Below are 27,305 nucleotides of genomic sequence, written 5' to 3'. Positions count from 1 at the left end.
ATACTCCGATATATCCTATTACTTGCCATTTTTATTTGTCACTTCTTACCTTAAAGTTTACTTTGTCTGATATTAATATAGCTACACCAACTTTATTTTGGTTAGTGGTTGCATTGTATCTTTTTTCATCCTTTAGTTTTAACCTTTCTGTGTGTTTTTTTTTTAAAGATTTTATTTTTTTCCTTTTTCTCCCCAAAGCCCCCCGGTACATAGTTGTATATTCTTCGTTGTGGGTCCTTCCAGTTGTGGCATGTGGGACGCTGCCTCAGCGTGGTCTGACAAGCAGTGCCATGTCCGCGCCCAGGATTCGAACCAACGAAACACTGGGCCGCCTGCAGCAGAGCGTGCAAACTTAACCACTTGGCCACGGGGCCAGCCCCAACCTTTCTGTGTTTTTGTATTTAAGATATGTGTCATGTAAACAGCATATAATTGGATTATTTAATATAGTCTGACACCTTTCTCTTTTAATTGGAGCATTTAGCCCACTTACATTTCATGTAAATACTAATATAGTTGGGTTTAAATCTACCATATTCTATTTGTTTCCTGTTTGTTCCAATATTCCCAATGGCAAAGGTCTCTGATTGCAGTGTGAAGACTCGACTGAAGGAACACGTGCACAGAACAGGAAGGCCACTCAAGAGATTGCAATGATTGTCCAGTTGAACAAAAGTGGCATTGGATTAGATTCTCGGCATTGAGGATTGAGAGGTGTGGACAAATTAGATACTTAGGAGGCAGGAAAAACAGAACTTAGTGATTGGATTTAGAGTGTGGGGTGAAGGAGAGTAAAGAATCAAAGAAGACTCGAATTTCTGAGATTTAAGCAGCTGGGTGGATGGAACTACCATTTATTTAAAAAACCTGGGAGGAGAAACAGGATTAAGGGAAAAGATAATGAGATTAGTTTCGGACCAGTTGACACCCCCGTGGGGAGAGGCCTGGTCTGCAATTGAATATACAGGACTGGAGTTGATATTTGACCTGGAGATATTAATTTGGGAACTACTGAAATATGGGTGGTAATTAAAGCCGTAAGAAGGTTAGAGAGTGAGACTAGAAGGAGGCCTGCAACAAAAATCTGAGGAGCATTTAATAGTTGGGTTGAGCCAAGGAGATTGAGAGGAAGTGGCCAGAGAAGGAAAAAGAAAAAAACCCAAGAAAATATAATGTCCTAAGAGCTGGGAAGAGCACATATATATATTTTTTTTTTGAGGAAGATTAGGCCTGAGCTAACTGCTGCCAATCCTCCTCTTTTTACTGGGGAAGACTGGCCCTGAGCTAACATCCATGCCCATCTTCCTCTACTTTATACGTGGGACGCCTACCACAGCATGGCTTGCCAAGCGGTGCCATGTCCGCACCCGGGATGGGGACCAGCGAACCCCTGGCTGCCAAAGCGGAACGTGCAAACTTAACCACTGCACCACCGGGCCAGCCCCAAAGAGCATATATTTTAAGAAGAAGAAATGAGTAACCATTGTATGCTGCTGAGAGGTCAGATTAGATAAGGGCTAAAACAGTGTGCCACAGCCTGAGAAAGAGACCACTACCAGGCAGGATGGACTAGGTTTTGCAATGGCAATAAGCCACCCTCAAATCACAGTGGGTTAAAGCAGGAACTGGCAAACTTTCCCTATAAAGGGTCAGCTGGTAACTATACTAGGCTTTGCAGGCCACAATTACTGTCACAGACCACAGCCTGGGTCACAACTACTTAACTCAGCCATTGTAGTGTGGAAGTAGCCACAGACACACGTGAACAAGAGGGTGTGGCTGTGTTCCAGCAAACCTGTATTTACAAAAGCTGGCAGCAGGCTGGATTTGGTCTATGGGCTGCAGTTTGCTGACCCCTGGGTTAAAGCAACTCTGGGGGTCTTTGAAATGTGCTGCTCAGATTTCCTTCCAGGAAACCTGCCACTGTGGAGCATAGTTGACGGACGGCCCCAGCTCCGCCCCTGTGAATCTTTCAATGTGTTGTTTGGAGGCGGTATTTCCCCAGGGCTGCTCCCAGCCAGTGGCTGAGCACCACAGGGGTGCTAGTGCTGGCCCATTCCTGAGGGACTTTGGACTCTTCTTGTGGACAATGTTGGCTGGGAGGCTATCTGCTCAGCCTGTCTGAAACCTTCTTAGAACTGCTCTGCAGTCTGAGCCTCTTCCTACCCCACCCTCCGTCGTTCCTCCTCTCCTCTCAAGGTGTCAGACTTGCATTCTGGTCTGAAGGTGTTCCATGCCTACTCTGGCTCCTGCTCTTTGTCTTCCATAGGCACTTCCCTCAGTGAATCTCTTGCACATCCAACTCTACCTAAAACTCTGCTTTTCAGAGGACTCAAACTATCACAGAATTGTGTCTTGTTTCTTGCTCAGACTACATGGCCATTGTGGGTTGACATGAGGCTCTGCTCCATAGCCTCCTCACTCAGGACCCAGGTTGGATGGAGCCTCCACCAGGTAGATTACTGATGGTGGCTGTGGCAGGGAGAATAGAACATGGCAAATTGTGCACCAGTTCTTAAAAGTGTGCACGTGGAAGTAACACACATCGCTTCTGTCCATTTTTCATTGGCCAAAGCAAGTCACATGGCCATGCCTAACTTCAAAGGACAGAGAAGTAGAATCATACCATGTGCCCAGAAGGAAGAGACGTAGAATACTGATGACCTGTTCTAAAGACAACTGCAATCACTCTTTTCAGCAGTTTAAGGGAGAAGAATGGGAGATGTTGGAAGCTGTTATTTTAGAGAGCAGGAGAGGGAGTTCACCGCAGAAACAGAAGAGGATTGTCAAGCCATGTTCTGGCTCCGTAAAACCCTGGAAACTACCATTTTCTTTGGTCCTCGTCTTCTCAGCTGTGTGCCTTTCCCTAGCGACACTCAGCTGCCTGGATGTAGGCACCGTGAAAGCAGAGAGTTGAATTCATTCATTTTTTTTAGATATTATTTTTTAAAAATAATGATGCCTCCCCCTACCATGAAAGCATGGATTTTGTCTATTTGGTTTAATGCTATGCCCCCAGGCTAGCACACCGATTGGTCAGAATAGCGCTTAATGAATATTTATTGAATGAATGATTCGATGCTCTTCGGAAAAATTCATATCACAGAGATGTGTATGAGGGTAAAGTGAACTCCCTCGGCTCCCATTGCCACTCCCTTAGGGATTACAACTGCTGGTAGTGTGCATATGTGTCCTTCCAGACCTTTTTATATGCATAGACATACATTTTAAAATTAAAAACAGAATAACATTCATAACATAGTTTTTTGAAATTTTTTTCCTTTCAACAACTGTTGAGTAAATATTTTTATGGGTAGATTCAATCTTAGGATTATTTTGGTGTGCAAGTGACAGAAAGGCACCTCAAATTGACTCGAGTGAAAGAAAAGGTGGGGAGGGGGTCTTTATTGGCTCACGTAACTAAATTCCTAGGGCAGCTGACTTCAGGCATGGTCGGGTTCAGGTGCCCAAACTTCGTCTTCATAAATCTCTCATCAAGACACAGCTTCGAGTTTCTTTGTTTTAGCTTCATTCTCAGATCGACTCTTCCATGTGAAGTCAAGATGGCCGCAGACGTTCCAGACATACTCCATCTGCTCTTCTTCCCTGGGAAATTGGAAAAGTCACAGGGTGATGTCTAATTTAACCCTCATTTAGGTCACAGGGCCTGCCCTAAAGCCATCAATTTGCCTGAGGGAAGATGGACTATATTCAGTGGTCAAGCCTCAGTCACATGCCTGAGCCCTGGAACTGGAAGTAGGAGCCAGCCCCAACGAACTGCATGCCAGAGACTAGGAGAGGAGTGGCTCTCCAGACAAGATGGGGTTGGGGCAGGGCTGTTGGTAGAAGAAGGGATAAAGGATGCTGGGCAAGCTGAAACAACAGATCTCCATTAAAAGTGGAGTAGCTTTCCCAAAGGTTTGTTTAACATTTTGAGGAGTACTGATCAATTCCATCCAAAACTGTTGTACCATTTTGTATTCTCACCAATGATGGATGAGGGTTCTTTTTGATCCACACTCGTGTGAACAGGGAACATTATCAATTGTATTAATTTCTTTGCCAGTTTAGTGGACAAAATCCCCTTATTGTTTATTTGTTTGTTTCAGGAAGTTAGCCCTGAGCTAACATCTTCCTCTATTTTATATGTGGGATGCCTGCCACAGCATGGCTTGATAAGCGTGCATAGGTCCGCACCCGGGAACCAAACTGGTGAGCCCTGGGCTGCCGAAGCAGAGCCTGTGAACTTAACAGCTATACCACTGGGCCAGCCTTCATTATGGTTTTAATTTGCATTTCCCCGACCCTAGTGAGTGTGAGCAACTTTTCATATGTTTATTAGCCTTTTGCGTTTATTCTAGAAATTGTCTTCCCGTTAGTTTTGTCCTTTTTTTCTATTGGAATTTATAACTTTTTCTTACTGATTTGTAGGAGATGGCTGTAGATTACGGATAGTAATTAACTTTATCTATGTCTTAATTGTTGCAAATACAGCCAGTTTACCATTCAATTTTTAACTTTGTGGTGCCTTTCAGTGTGATGAAATCCGCTGATATTTTTCTTTACGGTTTATGAATTTCATGTCTTATAGAAGGCCTTTCCATCCCTAAGTTATAAAAAACATCCTCGTGTATTTCTTTCCGGTGCTTTTATAGTTTAACTCTTTATACTTAGATATTTAATCCATCTGGAATTCATTCTTATGTATGTATTTAACTTAATTATTTCTTTTCCATAGATAGCTTGTTCCAGCACTGTCTCCTTTCCTTGCTAGTCTGAAATGCTGTTTTTGTCATCTGCTGAATTCCCATGCGGTGGGAGGTGGAGAGTGAGAGAGAGCTTAGAAGAGAAAACTGAATGAGAAAGTGAGGGGGAGAGAGGGATCCAGGGTGACCCCTTTTCCCGTTTGGGTGTTTGTGCAGACCTGTGAAGTGGGGAGAGGAGCATGAATAGGAAGGATGTTCAGAACAGGGGGGTCAGGTGGTTAGGTCAGTGTGGGGCATGTTGAGTGTGAAGTGCTCATGGACATCAAGGACATATTTAATAGAAATACCTGAAAACCTTTACATTAAAATATTCAGGGGCCAGCCCCGTGGCCGAGTGGTTAAGTTCGCGCGCTCTGCTTTGGCAGCCCAGGGTTTTGCCGGTTCTGATCCTGGGCGCGGACATGGCACCACTCGTCAGGCCATGCTGAGGTGGCATCCCACATGCCACAACTAGAAGGACCCACAACTAAAATATACAACTATGTACCAGGGGGATCTGGGGAGAAAAAGCAGGAAAAAAAAAAAAAACGATTGGCAACAGTTGTTAGCTCAGGTGCCAATCTTTAAATAAAAAAAAATATTCACTATACAAAAATGGTTTTTGAGACTGCTTCTGGACTATGTGTTCTCTTGATCTGTTTGCCTATTCATTTACTTGGTCATTCTACAAATGTTTGTAAAGGACCTACTGTGTGTGAAGGCAAATCCTATTCTTACTGTAAGACCAACTCTTTTGTGGTATACTTGGATTAGTGATGATGCAAGCAACTCCCTCCCAGCCCATTACTTTTATTATTATTATTTTTCTTTGCCGAGGGAAATTTGCCCTGAGCTAAAATCTGTGGCCAATCTCCCTCTGTTTTGTATGTGGGTCGCTGCCACAGAATGGCTGACAAGTGATGTAGCTCCACACCCGGGAACCCAACCCAGGCCTCTGAAGCAGAGCACACCAAACTTAACCACTAGGCCACCGGGCCGGCCCCATCCTTATTTTTTTTAATATTTTTTTTCTCTTCATACTCATTTACTCTTCCAGATGAATTTTAGAATTATCTTTTCTAGACTCAATTAAAGAATTCCATTAAAACTGTAAACTGGAGTTGCATTGGATTCATAGAGTAATTTGGAGAAATTGACAGCATTACCAAAGTGTTCTTCCATTGTGAGACGATGGCATACATCTCTCCATTTATTCAGGTCTTCTTGATGTCCTCGGTAAAATTTATTCCTGTGTGTTTCATAGCTTGAATTGCCGTTATGAATTAGATCATTTTTTCTAACATTTTAAAATTATTTTTTCTTGGTAAAAAAGAAAGCTATTGATTTTTCTATATTTTTCTTTCAACTGGCTATTTTACTGAACTTGCTGATGAAATCTGCAAGGCTCCAGTTGAATCTTGGACTTTTCTAAGTAGGTAATAATATAATCTGCATGGTGGGATGATTTGTTTGTTCTTTTTTCCAATTTATATATCTCATTTCTTTTTTGCAGATTAACTCTTTTGTTTTATTTGATTATTGCTTCTTTTTATTTACCTTTTTATAGCTTTATTGAAGAATAATTGACAATACAATAAACTACACATATTTAAAATGTACAGTTTGATAAATTTTCACATGAGTACACCCATGAAACCATCACTAAGTCAAGATGATTAACATATCCATCACCCCAAAGTTTCCTTGTGTCACTTTTTAATCTCTTGCTCCCGCCCCTCCCCACTCCTTCCCCTTGTCTCTAGGCAACCACTGATCTGTCATTGTAGATCGCATTTTCTACCTTTTGTATGTATATGCAATCATGCAGTGTATACTCTTTTTTGTCTGCCTTCTTTCACTTAGCATAATCATTGTGAGATTCATCTATGTTGTTGTGTGTATCAATACAGCTCATTGCTTTTTATTGCTAGCAATATTCCATTGTATATGCTATGAATTGTTTATTCATTCTTGTTGATGGATGTTTGGGTTTCTAGTTTTTGACTATTACAAACAAAGCTGCTAGGAACATTTACATACATGTCTTTGTGTGCTTATATGCTTTCATTTCTCTTGGGTAAATAACTTGTGAGTGGAATCATTGGTCATAGGCTAGGTGTCTATTTAACTTTTTTTTTCTTTTTGAGGAAGATTAGCCCTGAGCTAACATCTGCCACCAATCCTCCACCAATCCTCCTCTTTTTGCTGAGGAAGACTGGCCCTGAGCTAACATCTGTGCCCATCTTCCTCTACTTTATATGTGGGACGCCTACCACAGCATGGTGTGCCAAGTAGTGCCATGTCTGCACCCAGGATCCGAACCAGCAAACCCCAGGCCTCCGAAGCGGAACGTTAGCACTTAACTGCTGCGCCACTGGGCTGGCCCCTATTTAACATTTTAAGACACTGGCAAACTGATTTCCAAAGCGGTTGTCCCATTTTACATTTCCACCAACAATGTGTGAGAGCTACATTTGCTCCACATTCTCACCAACATTTGGTATTGTCATTAAAATTTTTTTTTTAGCTATTCTAATAGTGGTATCTCATTGTGGTTTAATTTACATTTCCCTAATGACTGACAGTGAGTATTTTTGCATGTACTTATTTGCCATCTGTATATCTTCTTTGTTGAAGTATCTGCTCAAATCTTTTGCCTAGGGGCCAGCCCCGTGCCTGAGTGGTTAAGTTCACCTGCTCTGATTCAGCGGCCTAGGGTTCACCTGTTTGGATCCTGGACGAGAGCCTTGCACCACTCATCAGGCCAAGCTGTGGTGTTGTGCCACATAGAAGAACTAGAATGTCTTACAACTAGGAAATACAACTGTGTACTGGGGCTGTGAAGAAAAGGAAAAAAAAAAAAAGAGGAAGATTGGCAACAGATGTTAGCTCAGGGACAATCTTCCTTAAAAAAAATATCTTTTGCCCACTTTTAAAATTGGGTGGTTTGTTTTCTTATTATTGAGTCTTGAGAGTTCTTTATATATGCTGGACAAAAGTCCTTTTTTACATATATGCTTTGCAAATACTCTCTCCCAGTCTGTGGCCTGTCTTTTTATTCTTTTAACAGTATCTTTCAAATAGCAGAAATCCTGAATTTCAATGAAGTTCAGTTTTTCAATTTTATCTTTTATGATGTTGTGTCTAAGAAATCTTTACCTAGTCACAAAAATTTTCTCCTGTGTTTTCTTTTAGAAGTCTAGAAATTTTATACTTTTAGGCTTATGTTTAGGTCTAAGATCCACTTTGAGTTAATTTTTGTGTATGGTGTGAAGTACTTTATTTTACTTTGTATATGAATATCCATTTGTTCCAGGACCATTTGTTGAAAAGACTATCCTTTTTCCACTAGACTGCCTTTGCGTCTTTGTTGAAAATCAATTGACCATATATGCGTGGGTCTATTTATAAACTTTCTATTCTCTTCCTTTGGTTTATTTGTCTATCTTGATGCCAAGACGACACCGTCTTGATTACTGTAGCTTTCTAATAATCTTGAAGCTAGGTAGTGTAAGTCCTCCAACTTTTTTTTTTTTTTTATGAATGAGGCAACTTATTAACCCAGCATCATTTGTTCCAAAGTTTCTTGGCAGCTGCTACCTGTCTGGCAATTCTGTCCAGCCCTCTCTGTCCCTGAGGTGTCAGTTTGCAGCCTCCATCTTAGTCCTTTTCCACTATTTTCAGCCCTGCAGGGCTTGGAGGACCTGGTGGGCCGTGCTCTCGGAGCCTTGGCTGAAGTGGTTGCTATGACGTTGTTTCTCTGACATCCCCCATCGGTCTTGGTCAGGGAGCCAACCCAAGGGCTACCAGGGAGGAACAGGCGCTGTGATGCGGAAGAAGCTCATGTGTAGAAGCAGTTCATCGAGGGGAGTAAGCTCTTTATGCTCGGCCAGCTTCACAGTGCCTACCCATTGAGGGATTTTCAGCTTCCTGGACTTTTTGAGAAAGGCTGCCAGAGCTGACAAACTCCTGCTGGCTCACATCTTTTGCAGTAACTCCAGGCATCCTGTGGCCTCCACACTGCCAGCCAGGGGAAGGAGCCCTCCAACTTTCTTTCTCCCATTCTTTTTCAAAGTTGTTTTGGCTACCCTAAGTCCATTGCATTTCCATAAGAATTTTAGGAAAAGCTTTTCAATTTCTACAAAGAAAATGCTGCTGGAAATTTGACCAGGATTGTGTAGGATTTATAGATCAATTTGGGGAGAATTGACATCTTAACAATATTGAGTCTTCCGATCCATGAGCATAGTATATCTCCTCACTTACTGAGGTCTTCTTTAATTTCTCTAAGCAGTGTTTTGTAGTTTCCAGCGTATAGGTCTTGAATCTCCTTCGTCAGACTCATCCCTTTGTTCTTCATATTTTTGGGTGCGACTGTACTTGGTATTATTTTTTTAAACTTCGATTTCCAGTTGTTCATTGCTAATATATGGAAATATAATTGATTTCGTATATTGATCTTATATCATACAATCTTGCTAAACTCATCTATTGGTTCTAATAACTATTTTTTTAGATGCCGTCAGGTTTTCTACATGGAAATCCATTCTGTCCTCAAATAAACACAGTTTTACTTCTTCCTTTCAATTCTGGATGCCCTCTCTCCTTGCCTTAGTGCACTGGCTGGAACCTCCGTCACAATGTTGAATGCCGATGTTGAGAGCGACATCCTTGCCTTCTTCCTGATGTTAGTGGGAAGTCTAGGGTCCTTTTAGGAAACTCCACGCTTTCAGTGGCTGTCTCTTTGGGGTCTTGGACTCCTCTTCTCTGTTGGGTTTTGCCATCAGTACAATCTAATCTGCTTTAAAACTTCAGTAAATTTTTTCTCTGTCATTTCACAGGGATTTTCCAGGATGGAGTGGTAACCATATGTGCTAAGGTAGCCTCTTGAACGAGGAGTCCAGTGTTAGGGTTTTGCCAGGCAAGTGTAACCACAAAAGACAGAGGGTAAGGAGTTAAGATGATCTGATACAGCAGAGGCTCTGGGCTGAAAAGGGAAGAGAATGAAGACAGAAGGGAGCTGATGGGTGGGGAAAACATCTCAGGATCAGTCGATGGGGGACTGAAGAACATTTGTCTGAGGAAGAGTTGAACAGAAGGAGCACAAGCTGAGGTCAGAGAGGAAAATGTGAGCACTTACAGGTGGTGATAATGTCCGGGACAGGAACAAGGGTGTGGGCAAGGAGAAAGTGATTAGACATGTGAAGGTTGTAGAACAGGGAATCTGCGACTATGGAGTTACCCAGGATGCACTAGGAATTGGAATGCCAAAAGCCTTCAACAAATGAGAGGCAGTGCCAGGAGGTCAATGGACAACGCTAATGAGGTGAGTAGAGAGTGGCACAGGGGAATGGAGCAGGGGCTTTCACAAGAAAGTGACAGAATGATGTTCTGGAAGCAATGGGGAGCTAGGAAGGACCTGACCCTACCTCCCAGCCCTGGCCCACTTCCTGACCCTGAAGTTGGGGTGAGGTAGAGTGGGCGGCTGCCCTGAGAAGAGGTGACAGGAGCAGCAATGACCCAGGGGAGGTACAAGATCCTTTCTCCCCAGTTCTTGAGTGCCAGCTCCCCGACCTCTGGTTACACCTGGGGATCGGAGTCCGGCCCCAGCCCACAGCCCAGGGACTGCAGGGCCCAGTGTGGCCAGTGGCCTGGAGGGAAAGAAAAGCAGGGCCTTTGGATGGCTTGGGTGACTCACTTCGTTTTTCTGAGCGTCAGTTTTATCGACTCTAAAATGGGATTTTCATTCACACAGAGGATTAAATTAAATAAAATAATGTCCTAAGTGCTTAAGAATGGCCCCAACTATGATTATTTTATATTCCTGGGGCTAGACTCTGATTTCCCTGTCCTGCTACGGCAGCTCCCTGATTTTGACTGGAAGGCCACGTGCCCCCGACTCAGGCTGAACCTGCCCCACTCCTCGAAAGGGAAGAGCTGGGGCTCCGCTCTGCAGGGCTGTGTCTGGGCCTCAAAGGCGTTCCCTGAACCCCAGGCTCTTACAACCTCCAGGATTCTTACACAACATTTAGGACCGGACCTGGGTGGGATTCTTGCATCACAGTTAGGGCTGGACTTGGATGGGAGGCTGGCAGCCTGCAACAGGACAAGGAATAGAGGCTGTAGGTCCTGGGAAGAGAGGAAGCAGGAAGCAGAGCATGTGCCTATCATCGGCCACCCCCGGTCATTGGTGCTGCCTGGGCCAGGCGTAGGAGGGGAGGAAGGGGCTTTGCTGGTCTCACGGGGGTTGGAGCAGGGCTGCTCACCTGGGAGGCTGGTAGTGATGAAATACACGGCCAGCTACTCTGGGCAAAGTGGCTCCCCTCTGCATTCTTCCTGTTTTCCAGATCCAGAAGCAGAGAACGCCAGGGTGACTTACTCAAGGAAGCATGGCCGGTAGGTAGGACTTAGTGGGAGCAATTATTGAGCACTTTCTCCGTGCCTGTGGCCCATTCTCCTCTCGATCCTTGTCTCAGTATCCACTTTGGGAGCGCAGGGACTGGTTTCTGTTTCCTGTTCCCTCCCAACGTCTAGAAGAGGGTCCTGCTCCTAGTCGGTGCTCAGTAACTACTCGGTGAATGTTGGACAAATGTCGGGCACTGTGTCAAGTGGCTGATAGCTGTGCGTTTTCCCACTAATCCTCCCAGGCCCATTTACAGATGATGAAACTTCTGAACAAAGAAGCTAACTGTTTAGGGAGGAACAAGGCAGAGTGATTAGGAGGGAGAAGGGATCTGGGTCGGAATCCTGCTTCTGCCGCTAATTAGCTTTGTGTCCTTGGGCAAGTCACTTAACTCTTCTGAGCTTCAGTTTTCTCATCCGAGAGTGGCTATCTCAGGGGCCCTGGAGGCCTGGTCCAGGGTGGTGACAGTGAGGGAGGGGTGAAGGTTAGGGTCCAAGTCCTTCTTTGGGCGGGAGCCTTGGCTCTTATCTGGGAGGTGGTGAGAGAGGAAGGGGAGGGGCTTCAGGGACAGACAGACCTGAATTCTTATCCCACTTTCAAGCTGTGGGACCTTAGGGAAGGGACTTACATTTCCCTTTCTTTCTTTCCCACTGAGTCTTAAACTTCAGTTTCCACATCGCTTAAAAGGGGAAAAGCATGCCTAGCTCTGGGGCTCGCTGTAAGGATTAAGTGAGGCCACTTTGCAAATGCCCATAATAGGTGCTTCATAAACACAGTGTCCAGGTGACCCCTCTACCAACCTTTCCAGGAGAATCCCTTGCAATTCAGTCCCCACTCTGACCTTGGCCCCTCTAGGCTAGCAAGTCTCTAATACCTCTGCAAGGACTTCATTTCTTACGTTGGTCTCCTCTCCCCAATCAGGAGAGGTGCCCCTGCCAGCAAACTGGAGATGGACGTGGTCAGGGTGGCTGGTGGCTCCAAGAGAACTCTCACTCAGCCCCTGCACCTCTGCCCTTCCCTGGGTCACTCCTCCCTGCCCACAGCTACATGGTCCTTCTGAGTCATGTCACTTAAACACCTCCGTGGGCACCTGCAGGGCGCACCCCAAGCTTCTCAGCTGGACATTCGCCATTAACAGCTCCTTCTCCGAGGCTAGCCCACCCCTACCCAGTCTCGCTTGCTGCCCGTCCCTGGTCAGCCCTCTACCCCACCCCACCCCCCACCACAGTGGCCATAGCACACCCCAAGCACATCCGTTGGCCAGGAACACCCTTCTCCATCTTCTCCACACAGGAAAGTCCTGCTCCCCTTCCAAGGCCCAACTCAGGTATCAGTCACCTCTCCCGTAAAGCTTTTCTAGACCCCTTCCCCGCAGGACTGATTGTTCCTTCCTCAGCACTCCACCCCTGGGCTAGCGGGGTACCCTGCTCACGGGGGCAGTGGGATGGTGTCCACAGGTCACAGCTGTTCTGCTCCCGCTCCTCTGGGAAGCAGGCAGACATGTCTGGTCTCCTGTCTTGCCCTGCCCAGCCTGCTGAGCACTTGCCCAGGGCCTTCCAGGGTCCCCTGTGTGTGTGCCCAGCCTCCATCTGGGCTTTGTGCCCCAGAGGTGGCAGGTGTATCCCTCATCCGGCAAGAAGGTTCTAGCTCCACCCTCTTGGCTGTGTGCAAAGCTGCATAGTACAGATGGGGATGTCGAAAATATCCATGACATATTCCAAATTGGCCTACTTTCCTATCACGAGAGAGCCTGAGACTGAGACGGGCGAGGACAAGTGAGATGGGAGTTTGGGACCTGTTCCCACCTCCTTCCTCCTCCCTCAGCTCCGCTGTTAGACAGGAGAGGGATTTGCATCCTCTCCCAGCGGTCCCCACCCTGTTTGGGGCTGTGTGGTTGGGGTGTTGGTGTGGATGGTTGCATGGAGGGGTGGAGTGCACAGGGCTTGGGGAAGATGGTGCAGGAACCAACGATGGAGACCTGGGTCCTAGCTCGGGAAACTTGCAGCCCCAGGAGGCAGGGCAGTGGGGGTCATCTCACTGGACTTGGGGCCTGAAGGCTTGGGTTCAAGTCCTGGTTCACCTGTGGAGCCTCAGACAAGTTCCTTAACTTTTCTGTGCTTTGGTTTTCTCATCAACAAAATGGGCTACTCATAATCCTGCTTGCCTTCCTTGAAGGTTTGGTTATGGGATTGCTTTGAAGACTATAAAGCTCTGGGCCTTGCCTAATTAATCCAGTTCTCAGCATTTTCACTTTGGCTAGGCACGGTAGCTTAAGTGGTCAACTGCTCCAGCCCTCTGCCTCCCAGCAGGTCTGGTGGGGCCTCCACCCTTAAACCTGGCTTAATGATCTCTGAGGAGGGAGTCACCCACAGTCCTTCCCTTAAGCCAGGCCATTATCCTCCCTCCTGCACTGGCAGGAAGTTCACACTCAGAGCTAACTTCAGTCTCTCTTGCTGCTGTGAAACCCATTGGGTGTTCCCTGGCTTGTCTCCTCCCACATATGAGGTGCTCATTATTTCAGTTTCTCCCTTTACAGGCTAACAATCCCCTCTTTCCCTCTGTTTCTCAAGGTGGGCAGGGTCCTTGGGGCATTTTTCTAATTCTGATGAAGCAGGGCTTCTTCCTATTTTCAGGTTCCTCATCCAATTCAGGTTCCTCTGAATTCTATGGAGGCTCTTCTCTACCTCAGTTTCCCCAGCTGGCACACAACTAGAGAAATAAGTGGCCACACTGGGAAAGCTTGGTCGCTATGGATCCACTAATCAGGGCAAAATCAGAAATAATGGTTTATATTTAAAACACTTATTACGCACATACCCTTTATTCAGCGATTCCACCCCTAGGAATTTATTCTACAGATATGCCCATATTGTGTGAAATAAAGTAACTGCCAGGCTAGCTCTTGACTGGACACATCCTGAATATCCGTCAACGGGGCACCTTTATATGCGCCAATGCGGAACAGTCTCCAGTGTATGTTGTTGAGCGTGTGTCGTATACTGCCACTTGGGGAAGAAAATGCGCAAGAACACACAGGCAAGACCCAAAAGACCAAAGCACCTGCTGTTTGCTTCCTGGGCCAGCCCTGGGTGGCTGGGGACAGAGGTAGTGATGGGGAAACTGACTTTCCGCTGTATTCTCTTTTGCATTTTGCGTCACGTGCAAATAGGATTTCCTATTCAAAAAATAAGTTAAATTAATTTTTCTGGTCCTTAAAATCTTGCATGTCACTAATTTTTGGCCCAGTCATCTACCAACGGTTATTACAGAGAAGGTTGGACTCTGGAGAAGAAAGGTGAAGCCAGGGGTGAGGCAGGAAGTGGTCTTATCTTGGAGAGGAGCTCAAAGCTCAGAAGGTCCAGCATGGAGGAGGTGGACACAGAGGAGCAGCCACATAAAGGCCCAGGAGAAGCAGGACAGCAGAGTGCCCAGGATCTGTGCAGCAGGGGTGCTCTGGAGGGTGGAGTCAGGGGACCCAGCGGAGCCAAGCTCTGCCCTGAGGGAGGAGACAGGAGGCCACAGTAAAGCTAAGTGGGTGCTATGAAAGCCCAGGGGAGAGGGAATTTCAGCTAGAAGGTGCTTGTGTGTGTGAGGGCAGGGGTGGAGTTTGGGAAGGCCTTATTGAGGAAATGGAATTGGAGCTGGGCCTGGGTGTGGGAGTCAAGTGTCAACAGGTGCAGAGGAAGGAAAGAACAATCCCATGGTGGCGAACAGTGTGGGCAAAGGCGTGGAGTGTGAGGCGAAGATACAGAGCATGTGCGCATGTGCGGGCGTGCATGTGTGCCTGTGTGTGTGTGGTGTTGTGGGAGGTAGCCAGAGGTAAGACTGGGAAGATTAGGGGAGCAGACCTGGGAGGGCCTCTAGTGCCAGGCTAAGAAGTTCATTGAGTAGGTGAGGCATTCTCCCCTGCGGTGCATGGATCCCAAGGGTGGTGCTTCTCAGACTCAACGAGGTGAAGGGCCTTTCTGTTGTTAAATTTCCAGTTGGTTGTGATTCATGTTTTTGTAAAATACGATAAAAATGATCGTGTGCATGGATGTTGTGGCAATGGCAAATCCCTGTAAAGGTTTCTCCCCGTTTACCGTCTCTTTCTGTACTCATCTTGTGAACCAGTGGCTAGCTCTGGTCTGTGGAGCACACTTTGAGTAGCCCTGCCCTAGGGGGCTGCAGAGGGGCTGCAGAGGTCAGGGAGGTCCACAGATTTCTTGTGCTTGGGTATATATATTCTTTTGCCTAGGGAGAGGGTACAAAGCTTTTGTCAGGACCTCAAAGGGTTAAGGGGCTCCAAAGGACACAGTCCCCTCTTGCAGGGAGTAGTCTTTGAATGGAAGTGGGGCTTTAGAGCAGCAAATGTGCCCGATTCATCCTGGGACCCACCCTCCTCCGTGCCCAGCGCAGCCAGTCCGCAGTCTAGCAATGGAGAAGGGACGAGAGGGAGTATGATATTCCAGAGAGCAGGGGGCCCACTTAGGGGGGTGATTAAAGTAATCTGTGGGAAGGCACACCAGAGGGCTTTTTAAAGCTATGTTTGGAGCAAGATCAGGGAGGGTGGCCTGCCGCTGGGACAGATGGCACAATGTGAGCTGAAGGTGGGAAGATCCTCAGCGCCAGATCAGGCTTGGGGAGCAGGAACCTGAAAGGAAGCATCCTCGGGTGGGCACCAGGCAGAGGGGGAGTCTTTGGGGATGCAGTCTGGGTCCAGAACAGCATCCTAGGGTCCTGTAAGCATCTTCTGAGTCTTCAGAGCACATGCCTGGTGCCCCAGGGCACTGGGAAAGGCCATGACTCATGTGGGCACAAGCTCTCGTTTCCAAGGAAGGTAGACTCTGGAACCTGCAGATGGGTTGGCTTAATGACCTTCCTGGAAAACTCCTAGTTTCATTATTTTTTTTATTGAGGTGAAACTGACATCACATAAAGTTAATTAACAACTCAGTGGCATTTAGTGCATTCACCATGTCGAGCAACCACCCCATCTATCTAGTTCCAAAACATTTTCGTCACCCCCAAAGGAAACCCAATACCCATTATGCAGTTGCTCCCCATTCCCCGCTCCCCCCAGACAAATCTTTATGGCTTTACCTATTCTAAATATTTCATACAAATGGAATCAAACAATATGTGGCCTTTGGTGTCTGGCTTCTTTCGCTCAGCACTGTTTTCCAGGCTCATCCGTGTTGAAGCATGTGTCTGTACTCCATTCCTTTTTATGGATGAATAATATTCCATTGTATGGATGTACCACCAATTGTTCATCCATTCATCCACTGAAGGACATTTAGGCTATTGGGTCATATGGTAATTCTGTGTTTAATTTTTTGAAGAACTGCCGAACTGTTTCCCATAGTTGCTGAACCATTTTACATTCCCACCAGCAAATGTATGAAGGTTCCACCTACTTTCATTATTAAACAGGTGACTGCTGTGACCTTGGAAGGAAAGGAGATGGTTACCATGCACTAGCATGGATAAAATAGGTCAGGGTGAGACCTGCTCTGTTCTCCCACTGCCCACCATAGGCTTATAAGGCTGGTTGGCAGGCCCAGGAAGGCTGGAGGAAGTTGGGGGCAGGGGTGTCTTTCCCTTTTTCACCAAGGCACGTGGACAGATGGTAAAATCTAGAGTCTCAAAGCCAAAGGGAGCGTGGTCCTGCAGGAGTTGGGCTTGTGGTCCACCTGGGCCCCAGTGGCTCATGATATCTCCTCTCAAGGATAGATACAGACTGCCTTCCTTTTCCTCCTCCCTGCTCTGGTACCCTCTCCTCATCTTTTTTCTCTTTCTTTTCCCTTTCCTGAGCCTCTGGCCTCCCTCTCGCCCTCCCACCTCCCTCCTCTCTCCCATCTCCTCTTCTCTTCTTTTCTCCACTTCTCATCTTCTCTTCATCCCACTCTGCTGCCTTCCTCTCCCTTCCCCTTCTATCTCGTCATTCCTGCTCCAATTTCCCCCTCTCTCCCTCCTATACCCCGGCCCCACGCCTCACTAGAGCACTGAGGCTGCAGTCCGCTCACCAAGGCAATTCTTACGCCTAGGGGACTGAATGGGAAGGAAGAAGGCGGGAGCTGCATGCATGTTCATGGATGAGTTCATGTATCTGGGAGCCCCTCTCCCCACTTAGGTTCCGGGACGTCACCCCCAAGTGAGGTGGGGGGTTGGAAAGCCTCTTTTATTCCCTCCTCCTCCCAGGAGAGGCAACCCACTGGCATTCACAGCACCAAGCATGGTGGCACACAGCTGCCCATCAGGAGATCCAGTGCTGGTCATCGCCATCCCTCAGTATCAAACACCAAGGTTTGGGGGAGGAAGGAGTTGCCAGAGGCGCTTATGGTGGCAGGAACGGCCTTGGTGGTAGTTTGAGGAAAGGAGAGGAGACGCACATTCTTTGGTGCCACAAAGTTCTCCCTGTGTCCCAAGCCCTCCAGTGACTTGCCAGCTGAGCCGCATTAGCAGGCAAAACGCTAAACTGGGAAAGCAAGAAGTCCCTACTCCAGTGGTTCTCAAAGTGTGGTCCCCAACTGGCGGCAGCAGCAGCAGCAGCAGCATTTGGGAACTTAGAAATGCAAATTCTCAGGCCCCTCCTCAAACTTATTGAATCAGAAACTCTGGGGATGGGGCCCAGCAATCCTCAGTTTAACAAGCCCTCCAGGTGATTCTGATTCTCACTTTAAGAACCACTGTCCTGCCCAGAGAGGGGAGTTGTAGTTAATGCGAGAGACTCGGTGCTCTGTCCAATGGGAGAGACAGGACCTTGCTAGCCATCTGACAGGAAGACAGAGGCTTGTGCTCAGAAATTCCCCAATCAGAGTGGGACATCTAGGCTTCTTGCTGCAAGTCCCTCTATGGGGGGGGGGGGTGGGGGGGGTGGGGGGGGTGGGGTCCCTCCCTACTGGAAGCACCAGGATGAGTTTCTTTGCAGGGAGCTCGCTACAGTTAGGACCCCAGAGAACTGCCCGCCCCCTCCACTTTCTCTCTCCATTCTTCAGAAAGGGGGTTTGATGTGCTAATGAGGGCATCAATTATTGAACATCATTAGCATTCATTACAATAACAAGCAAGGGAGGTGGGACCACAGGGAACGAAGGAGGGTCTTTTGAAATTTACTGCCCTGTACTCCTCTCCTGTAGGGCGGTAGGGAATGGAGAGAAGCACAGGAGGGGACTCTTAAAGGCTCTTGGAGACAAGGCTGTGGTCAGCAGGCTGCCGGCCTGGGCAAAGGGAGGACCCTCCTCCCCCTTAGCTCCCTCACCGCACCCCCAGCTTCTGCCCCAGATGCCAGGTCACTGTCCCTGGTCACTCTCTCCCCAGAACAGGGCCAGATCCCAGGCCCCTCACTGCCTTCAGGGCCACTCTTGGTGGAGTTTGGATGGTCCAAAGGGTGCTCATGAATTGCGCTGGCCAGACAATAGCCCCGTTGGTAGGGGCCTTCTCGAGGATCTGGGATGGGGGCCCCAAGGTGGCAGAGTGAGCAGTTTGGGGTGTCTCAGCCATAATTTCCACATCACCCTTTTCTCTGTGCCTTCCTCCTAAGGCCCATGGGCCCCTCTTTGCCCACCCCACGCCCCACCTCCCTCTTCCTGCCCAGATGTTTGTCCAGATGCAACTCTGTTCCCACAACACCTCAGGGAAGGAGAGCGAGGCTGAGAATTCTCACCTCCAGGGTGTTCCCCCATGACCTCCCACCTGCAGGCTTCCAGGAACAGTCGAGGCGGCCGGGTGGAGTGTTTGAGAAGGGCAAAGTTGGGTGGTTAAGATCTGCTGTTCCAATCCTTCAAACACGCTAGCTGCCCCCTCCCAACTGAGAGCCACGCCAGGGGCGGGGGAGGAAGACCAGAGGGAAGTTACCTGTTGAGGAATGAGTGGGGGCGGGGTGGCACCTGAGGCGTCTCAGGTGGAGGCAGCTGGCACATTGGTTGTGCCCGGGCACCATGCCGACTTACAGGAGCAATTCTCGTCTCTTGGCTGGAGAAATAATACCTGGGTTGCTCTCGCCCTGATCAATGGAGATGGCTTCCCCAGCCTTCTCCCTACCCCAGGAGCCTCTGCTTTCAAGATCTGATGGGATGGAAGGAGGCATCTATCTTCCCTGTGGGGTGAGGCAGAGGACAGAGTGGGGTTGATGAGGAGCGATGGTGCCAGGCCATCAGCCCTTGGGCTCAACTTGGGCCTCGAGATCTTTGTTCCCATTCAGGAGCTGTATCCTTTCTCACCCTTCTGTGGGACCCATGGAGGCAGCTGTCCTGGGTTGGGTGGGTGTGGGTGAAGTGGTTGACGGGAGGAAGAAGTCAAAGGAGCTCACAGCTATGAAGATGATCAGAAATGTTAAGGATTCGTTTTTCAAAAGTGAGCCGTACAAATAAAAAATATTACCTGCATCTGATTTAAGCTCCTCTCTATGGAGGGGACTCCATGATGTGGGAGGTCACCTTAAGGTGAGAAGGACGGATGCATCGTCCTGCTAACACATTTGGAACTGTTCCCAATCTCTGGGGGCTGATTCACAGAGCCTCCCCCTTGCCCAGTACCCGAAGCCAATGGCTTTTGGCATCTAGTGTAAGGGCAGGAAAATCTCCATGTGACAGGACAACATCTCTCCAGTCTTCATCCAGGGGACAATGCCCAGTTCTTTAACCTTGATGTCACTGTATGTCTTCACCCTCAGCCACATTCCCGAGCCCCGTTCTCTCCCATCCACTGTATGGTCATGAAATGTGTGCCTACTTCTGGCAGCCCTAACAGGGTCAGGAGATGGTGGCAGTGATAGAAAAGAGGCTGCGAGCTCTGCAGTCAGGCAGCTCTGGGTTTGAATTTCACCTTTGCTACTCTTAGATTGGACAAGTGGCTCTACCTCTCTGAGCCTCAACTCCTTTATCTCTGAAATGGGGCTGAAAATGCTCACTTCCGCAGGGTCGTTGAGAGGGTTAAATTAGGGGATAAAGTCGGCCCTCCATATCTGCGGTTCTGCATCCGCTGATTCTAATAACCGCGGATCGAAAGGCCTACAATGGTTGCCTCAGCACTGAACATGTAGTCTTTTCTTTCTTGTCATTATTCCCTAAACAATACAGTAAAACAACTATTTACACAGCGTTTCCATTGTATTAGGCATTATAAGTAATCTAGAGATGATTTAAAGTATATGGGAGGATGAGCACAGGTTATGTGCAAATACTACGCCATTTTATATAAGGGACTTGAACATGCGCGGATTTTGGTATGGGGGGGGGGTCCTGAAACCAATCCCCTGCAGACATGGAGGGATGACTGTATGGGCAGAGCACCTGCTGCTTCCCTTCCTCTTAGGTGGGCACAAAGTGGGACAAGGAAGAGACCTTGTTTCACGGGGGAGTCTGAGGGGGAGGCAGAGACCTGTGTAGTTTGAGTGGGGCGCCTGAATGGAGGAGCAGCAGGGCGAGTCCCCAGTCTCTGGGTGCTGAGAGACTTGGGAGGTGTCCATGCAGCTGAGGGGAAGCCACCCCTCCCCTGGCCGACCCTTCCCCTCCCCTGCCCATCCTGGGCAGACAGCCAGGCAGGGAGCTGGACAAGTGCCCACAGTGTGCTCAGAGGCCAAAAGATGGGCACCGTCCAGTTGGCAGAGGGAGAGGCAGCTGGCCCAGGAGGGGAGAAGTCAGGGTGCCGACTGCTGGGGGCATGTGCCCAGACGGTGTGTCTGGGACATGGCTCTTGGCTGCCCTCCTGAGCTGTCCGGCTGGAGCTGGAAAGGGCCCCCTTCTTCTTCTGCCCTGGCCCTGCCACCTAAGCTACTGCAACTGGAGATTAATCTCTAAGGGGCATCTGGGACTTGCCCCTAGCCAGGCATGTGGCTGGCTCAGGGGCAGGCATAGGGGTGGGCAGGGACGTGGGAGAGCCTAGATTTAAGGCTTGCAACTGGGTAGACCAGGAAGTGGGGAAACCGGTTTGGCATTTGGGTCACTTGGGGTGGGGTCTCCTCTCCTGCCTGCCACTCTGCCTGGTGCCTATAGTGAGGAGATGTACTGTGCCCCTTTCTTGCTCATCTAAAGTGGAAATGCCGGGAGTAAATAAAAGGGGCAGGAGACTCAGCCCACCTTCCCCTCCCCAAGAGAAGCTTGGGAGAGAAGGGACAGGACAGGGAACCAGAGGGAGGGAGGGAGCAAGCCACCAGGACAGGAGGAGGGGTCAGAGTCAGTGCCGGGTGGACCTGGAGAAGTCTGTGGAGCCAACAGGTAGGCCAAGGTGGGACAGGGAGAGGGTGGGAGTAAGGCGGGGGTCGGGCAGAGCTAGCGCTCTGCAGGTTGCGGTGGAGGAGTCAAAGTCGTCGCCAAGCGAGGTGTGAGAAGGGGCAGGAGCCTGAGCGACCTCCTTTGGGGTTCTACTTGACAGAGGAGCATAGACCCCCCCCCCCCCACTCCCAGCACCGGCCCCTGCAGTTCCAGGAGACGCCTGCAGGAGGGGCAGCAACCCGAGCTGGGGGCAAGGAGACAGCCCAGCAGGGGGCACCTGGGGGCCGAGGCCCCGAGGCTGAGCCGTGTCCAAGAATGGGGGAGGGGGTCTAGACTCTCCCCGCATAGAGCAGCTGTGGCTTTCGGAGGTCACCTTGGCTGAAGAGTGGCCCCCCAGTCCCGCCGCCCCCCCTTGCTTCCCTGCCCGGTCTCTCCCCGAATGCTTCTCCATCCCCAGGAACACCAGGGCTTGGAGACGAGATGTGTCCCACTCGAGGTGCGCCACCCTCCTCTGAGGGCGGTCCAGGGCCTTATGGATTTGTCTCTATCGTTGCACGAGGATTGCTTGGGGTGGGAGAAGCAGGTAGACTGGGAAGGGGAGCGTGAGCGCGCCCTGCACCCCTGGCCCGCCTGCGCGCCGCGGGATCCCGCAGAGCGGGTGGAGGGCGAGAGAAGGCGCAGCGCCCCCTCCCCTCCCCTCCCCTCCCCTCTCCCGCTCCCCGCCACCCCCGGCGGCCCTTTGTACGTTCCGGCCATACGCGCGTTCCCGCGCCGCGCGCGTTCCCGCCCGCAGTGACACACCCGCGCCGGCCCGCGCGCGCGCTCACACACACACACACACACACACACACACACACACACACACGCTCTCGCACACTCGGTGACACGCCCGCGCGCGCGCGCACCCACACGCCCGGCCGCCGGCGCCCTCCCAGCTGGTCCACCCCGGCGGGGCCCGCGCCCCCGGCCCGCCCGCCTGGCACCGCGCCCCAGGGCTGGGGCCGAGCGAGGAGCCCGCAAGGCGGCGAGAGGGCGAGCGCCTGGCAGGCCGGCCCGGGGCCCCCGCCCCCCGCGCCCCCGCCCGATGGGGAACGCTCCGTCCCAAGGCATGTCCCTGTCTCTCTCCTCCCTAATGTGCCTCCATGCTTAAGTGGAAGGTATTTCTGTTTTCTTTGTGTGTTTTCCCCTCGGCCGGGGGCGGGGGCGGCGGCCGGGCCAGGGAGGCGGCGGCCGGCGGGGCGAGGGATGCTCGGGGCGCAGGTGTGTGGGGGGTAGGGGACAGCGGCGCGCCGGGTTTGAGAGAAGGACCGGGGCGAGAGGAGTGCTGGGACCAGAGAGGGGGTCAGGGATTGGCGAGGCTGGAAACCAGGTGGGGAGGGCCTCGCGATTTCCGGGGGAGGGGGCCCGAGGGGCTAAAATTTAAAGGGGTATGTATAGAGGGGGGAGGGGTGGGGAGAAGAGGAAGGAGGATGGTTGATGAGGAGAGTGGGGGAGGGGAGTGGTCCATCCGAGGAGGAGGAAGAGCAGGATGCAGGGGGAGGCTAGGGGGATGGAGAAGTGGGGGGAGCATCAAAGTCTTCTCTTTTCCCCAGATCCCAGAATGGGGTGCGCGCACTTGCATGTAGTAGGCGCTTTGCGCCAGCCCCCCCCAGGGAAGGAAGGGGATGAATGCATTCTGCGGTTGGCTGTGTTGCCGGGATACAAGCCTGTATTCCCCCCCCGCCCCACCTCACCTCGAGGCCCTAGCCCTGGAGACCTCGGAGCCTAGGCAGCAGTTGCAGAAACTGGGGACCCGCTCCCCGATCGGCTGGGGGGTAGGGAGGGGCCACAAGGGGGAGGGGCTATTTGATCTTAAGCCCTCCCCCTACAGAGGCCACAGGGCAGGGGAGGGCGCCCCCAGCTGGGGAGAGCATCTAGGGTGAGTGAGGAGGTAGGGACGGCGGGAGGCTGAGGGGCAGAGGGCGGGGCTGGGGAGGGGACGCGCCGTGGCCCCCCCTCCCCTCCCACGCACCCCCCTGCTACGTCAGAAGCTCCCGGACCAGCTCCGAGTCCTGTCGGTGGGGGCAGCAGGATGCTGGTGGAAGCAGAGGGGGCCGGCCGGGTGCCTCCGCAGCTCGGCTGGCAGGGCCCGGCGGGGCGTGTGCGGCTGCTAGTGCGAGCCCCCCCGCCCCACCCCTCCCCATGCAGCCCTGGCAGTGCCTCCGGCGCTTTGCCCTGGCCTGGTGGGAGAGGACAGCCGAGGGCAGGGCTCGCTCTCCCAGGGAGGAGGCTGCACCGAGGGACCCCGGGGGCCGAGGGGAGCCAGGTGAGCAGGAACAGGGATTGTGCCATGAGATCCTGGTCGGTCTTTCCCTCTCACAAAATAGGTACTGTGGAACCAGGAGGTCCTGCAGCCCCCAACTTTAAGGGAAGTGGGTTCCGCGAGCGAACAGGGGTCCTGGCCGAAGCGTTTTGGAAGATGTTGGAGCTACTGTCGTTTTGAGGAAGGGGAAACAGATGAGGGCTGGGAGTGGGGAGTCGCTGCCCAGAGTTCCAGGCTTCTGGGTCTGAACCTTCCTTGGCTGGGGTTTGAGCACTTTGCGGCGGGTGGGGGGTGGGGGGTGAGGGGTGGGGTGGCGGGAAATACCTCCTTCCCGACTCTGGACATCTTGGTCTGGGTGACCTTGAGCCAACTGCTTTGCCGTCTAACTCCATGCCTCAGTTTCTCTCATCCTTCCTTAGCCCTCTTGCTGGTCTTAAAGAATTGATGATGCATTAGATGGAGCCTGTCACTGTGAAAATGTGAGGCTCTGTCATTGTTGGTGGCAGCTATGATGGTGGTGGTTTCTGGCATGGTTGTGCATATATGTGTGTATGCATGTGGGGGGCAATTATGGTTTATGTGTGAGGGGTTTTGCTGGTTCTGGTTGGTATTGGGGCCACCGTGGGTGGACAAGTGTCAGCGCTGGGCATTCACACAGGAAGGAGGGCTCCAGGCAAGCTGAGAGTTGTTGGGGTAGAGACTTAGCTTAGCTGGTGGCCTGGTGTAGAAGCAAGGGATGGGGGTGGGGGCTCTGGCATAAGGGGAGGGGGTTCCAAGAATAAGATACCCCCTCCACCCAGACTGCCTGGCACCCAGGCACCATTGGCAGCGAGTGCAAAGACTTTGCCCTGGCTTCCTGCCACCCCGCCTTGGGGACAAGAGGGTCTTTGTCCAGTGCCCCCCCCAGCCCTGCCCCTTCCACCCTTACCGTGATGGCTTGTTCTCTGTGATGACCCTCAGGGCTGGGATGGAGACGTGGGTCCCCCACGTGCTCTGGGGATCTGGAAGAAGCAACTGTGGTCCTCAGGCAGTGCTGAGTGGAGATGGGGAACTCTCCTGGGGAAGGGTCCCTGGGAATGAGCCACTGGGAGGCCTGCCCCCCTCCAGGCTTCCTGCTGTCCTCCTTGCCCAATGGGGGCGCGGGATCTGGGGTCATCATGGCCCGGTTCCTGCTGGGCTCCAGGTTTCTTAAAGATGTACAGGGTATGGCGTTGGTGCTGGGATGCAGAGCCCTCAGATGCACTCTCTCTTTCTCTCTCTCTGGCCAGGGACCCACCCTGGAAAAAGGGTTTAATTAGGACTATTGATTCTTTCTTTGGCTTTGGGCATCGGTCTCAATGGTGTGGTCAGAGCTGAGGGGCGGAGGTGGCACGGCTGCCGTCTGTGTAGTGCCAACTTTGGCTTTCTCTGACAAAACCCAAGCAGGGAGGGAGGGGCTGGGCTCTTTGAAGTACCAGGTCTGTTTTAGCCCTACCCCCACCCCAGGTTAGGTCTTGGGGAAAGAAGGGAGATGGGGTTGAGGATTTGAAGCTAGGGAGCTGGATTTGGGGTTTGAGGATCATCCTGAGTAGTGGGAATGAGGGGGCAGCTGTGGTTGGGAGGGGTCCTCTGAAGGGGAGTCTGGAGACAAGTGAGGGGGCCTGTGGGTGTGGGGCAGGCAGATAGTTCAGGGGCAGGATCTAGGGCTTGCCATAAAAACTTCTCTTTCGAGGAATCCCAAGCACTTATCTCCTCCAAGCCCTGCAAGGAGATCCAATTTCTTCCTTCATTTGTGTCCTCTGAGGCCCAGAGAGGGGCAGAGACTGCCCCAGAGGCCCAGCGGGCCTGGGCCTCGGCTTCAAGCTTGGCTGCCTGACCTAGTGGCCCTTGCCTAGGCACAGGGAGCTGAGGGTGAGGCTCCCGGCAGTCTTGGATCTGGTCTCTGGGCTTGGTGGGAGGTGGGGGACAGGTTGTGTCCCCCAGGCCCCGGCTGCCTGCCGTGGGTGGGCCAGTGCAGGTGCAGGCGCAGGCTTCAATGAGCCACTCAGATGCTCTTTGAAGAATCCCTTGTTGGCTTCCTAGGGCCCATTCGAGCAAAGATAATAAAAATCTGGCCGTCAGCGGGTTTGAGGGCTGCACTCGCCTCCCCGTCTTTCATTCCCCGCTCTGAAAAGCCTAGATGAAGCCTTTGGATTTGGCTGGGAAGCAGCGCTGCCTGCCCCGAGGGAGGGAGGGAGGGCGGCCGGCAGAGGAGGGACGACTGATTTCCTGACTGATTTCCTGGCAGCGGGAGGAGTTGCTGGGGAGGTGGGCAGAGGGGCAGGGGCATGGCCCCCAACTGCCACCAGACAGCCTCAGCCCCGAGGGGGCTCCTATGCCCCATGCCCAGGCTCTAGCTTTGTCCTTTGGTTCTGGAGGCCGGGACTCCCCTGCCCCCCGCCCCACCACTCCACTGCTCCCACAGCCACCTCTCAGCACCCCCGGTCTCCCCCACTTTCTTCCCCCTGGTCTCCCCTCTTTCTGCCCTTCAAGGTATCTCTCTCTCTTTCCCCTTTGTCTCCCCTTCTCTGCTCCTTACTGTCCCCTGTTCTCTCTCTGTCTGCCCCTTCCCATCTGTCTGTCTTCCTTTCCCCATCCTGCTTTCTAGGACTGTCTGGAAGGTTGAGAAGCCAAATTGGGGGCTGTGGGGGCAGCTGTAGTAACTGAAGGGATGGGCCTGGGTTGACTATTATGGTCTGTCAGGTGCCATAGTTATCAGAGTCCAGGCGGAAGGGGATTGCTGAGCACTGAGAGTTGTGTGTGTGTGTGTGTGTGTGTGTGTTGTGAGGGCGCCGTCCCCCTCCCCGCACCACAGCGGGCACCTTGCCCTGACATTGGGCTTCAGACACTCCAGTTCCCCTGCTGCCTTCTACTGCTGCTTGACTGCCGGAAACCAGTGCCTCCAGCCTCTGGCCCTCCACCCCCCCCCCGTCACCCACTGTCCTGGCACAGCCGCCCCTGCCCCTGTTCCCCACACACCCACCACACCTGTCTCCAGGCTCAGAGGTGGGAAGGGAGGGATCCAGGGAGCCTCTTGGCCCCATCTCTCCCCGACACCCTGAGGGTCTCTGGTAGGTCTGCCTGGAGCACCATCCAGGCCCTGCGCCCCCTTTGCCATCTTGTAAACCCCCCATATGAAGGACAACACTGTTGCGCAAAAAGCGCTGGACTGAGTAAAGAGACTTTGTTAGGCCCCTTCCTCAGTGCCCAAATGTCCGAGTGACCTTGAGCAAGTCCCTTCCCAGGGGAGCCTCTTTCCTCACCTGTGAAATGAGGGGGCGTGGGCTGGATCATCTCCAAGGTCTCTTCTGACATTCCACCGATGTTGTGTCTCTCTTCTGGGTGATTTGCATATGCTTTGCATATATTAATGGTGCCTGCTTGAAGGGGGAGGGTGCCACCCACAGGGACCAGAGCCCCACCCACCATTGCGACTCCCCTTGCCCATTGGCCCATCTTTTCACTGCTCCAATCTCCCAGAGAGGCGGAAGCTGAGGCCTGCACAGCCCCTGGGGAGGTAAGGCTGGCCCCTGTGTTCCAGCCATGCTGGAAGCAGGATGGGGGGGGGGGGACGGACAGCCCTGGGGGAGGGGGTCCCTGCCCTAATCGCTCCTGTTCCGAAAGGTCCAAACAAGTGTTGT

General features: G+C 51.4%; 1 protein-coding gene and 1 pseudogene across 5 annotated transcripts in view; one reads left to right on the top strand and one right to left on the bottom strand.

Annotated features, from left to right (window-relative positions):
* Positions 1-325: 325 nt before the first annotated feature.
* LOC139040042 (small ribosomal subunit protein eS19 pseudogene) lies at positions 326-10,976 on the bottom strand (annotated as a pseudogene).
* An 11,232-nt stretch (positions 10,977-22,208) lies between these two features.
* SRCIN1 (SRC kinase signaling inhibitor 1) overlaps positions 22,209-27,305 on the top strand; it is a 67,387-nt gene continuing 62,290 nt past the window's right edge. For 2 of the 5 annotated variants that reach the window (XM_070483116.1, XM_070483115.1), the window contains exon 1: positions 22,209-22,501. Coding sequence is in view for 3 of the 5 variants with exons in the window: in XM_070483118.1 (XP_070339219.1) it covers positions 23,526-23,649 (124 nt within the window). In the remaining 2 variants the exon portion in view is untranslated. Of the gene's footprint in view, positions 22,502-23,361; positions 23,650-27,305 lie in introns of those variants that run through there. The other 3 variants (XM_070483118.1, XM_014833799.3, XM_014833800.3) reach the window with 3 other exon arrangements.

The sequence above is a fragment of the Equus asinus genome, chromosome 13 (assembly GCF_041296235.1).
Source record: "Equus asinus isolate D_3611 breed Donkey chromosome 13, EquAss-T2T_v2, whole genome shotgun sequence".
Taxonomy (NCBI): Eukaryota; Metazoa; Chordata; class Mammalia; order Perissodactyla; family Equidae; genus Equus; species Equus asinus.
The sequence above is the reverse complement of the archived record's forward strand: the minus strand, read 5'-3'. Positions and strand labels throughout refer to the sequence as shown.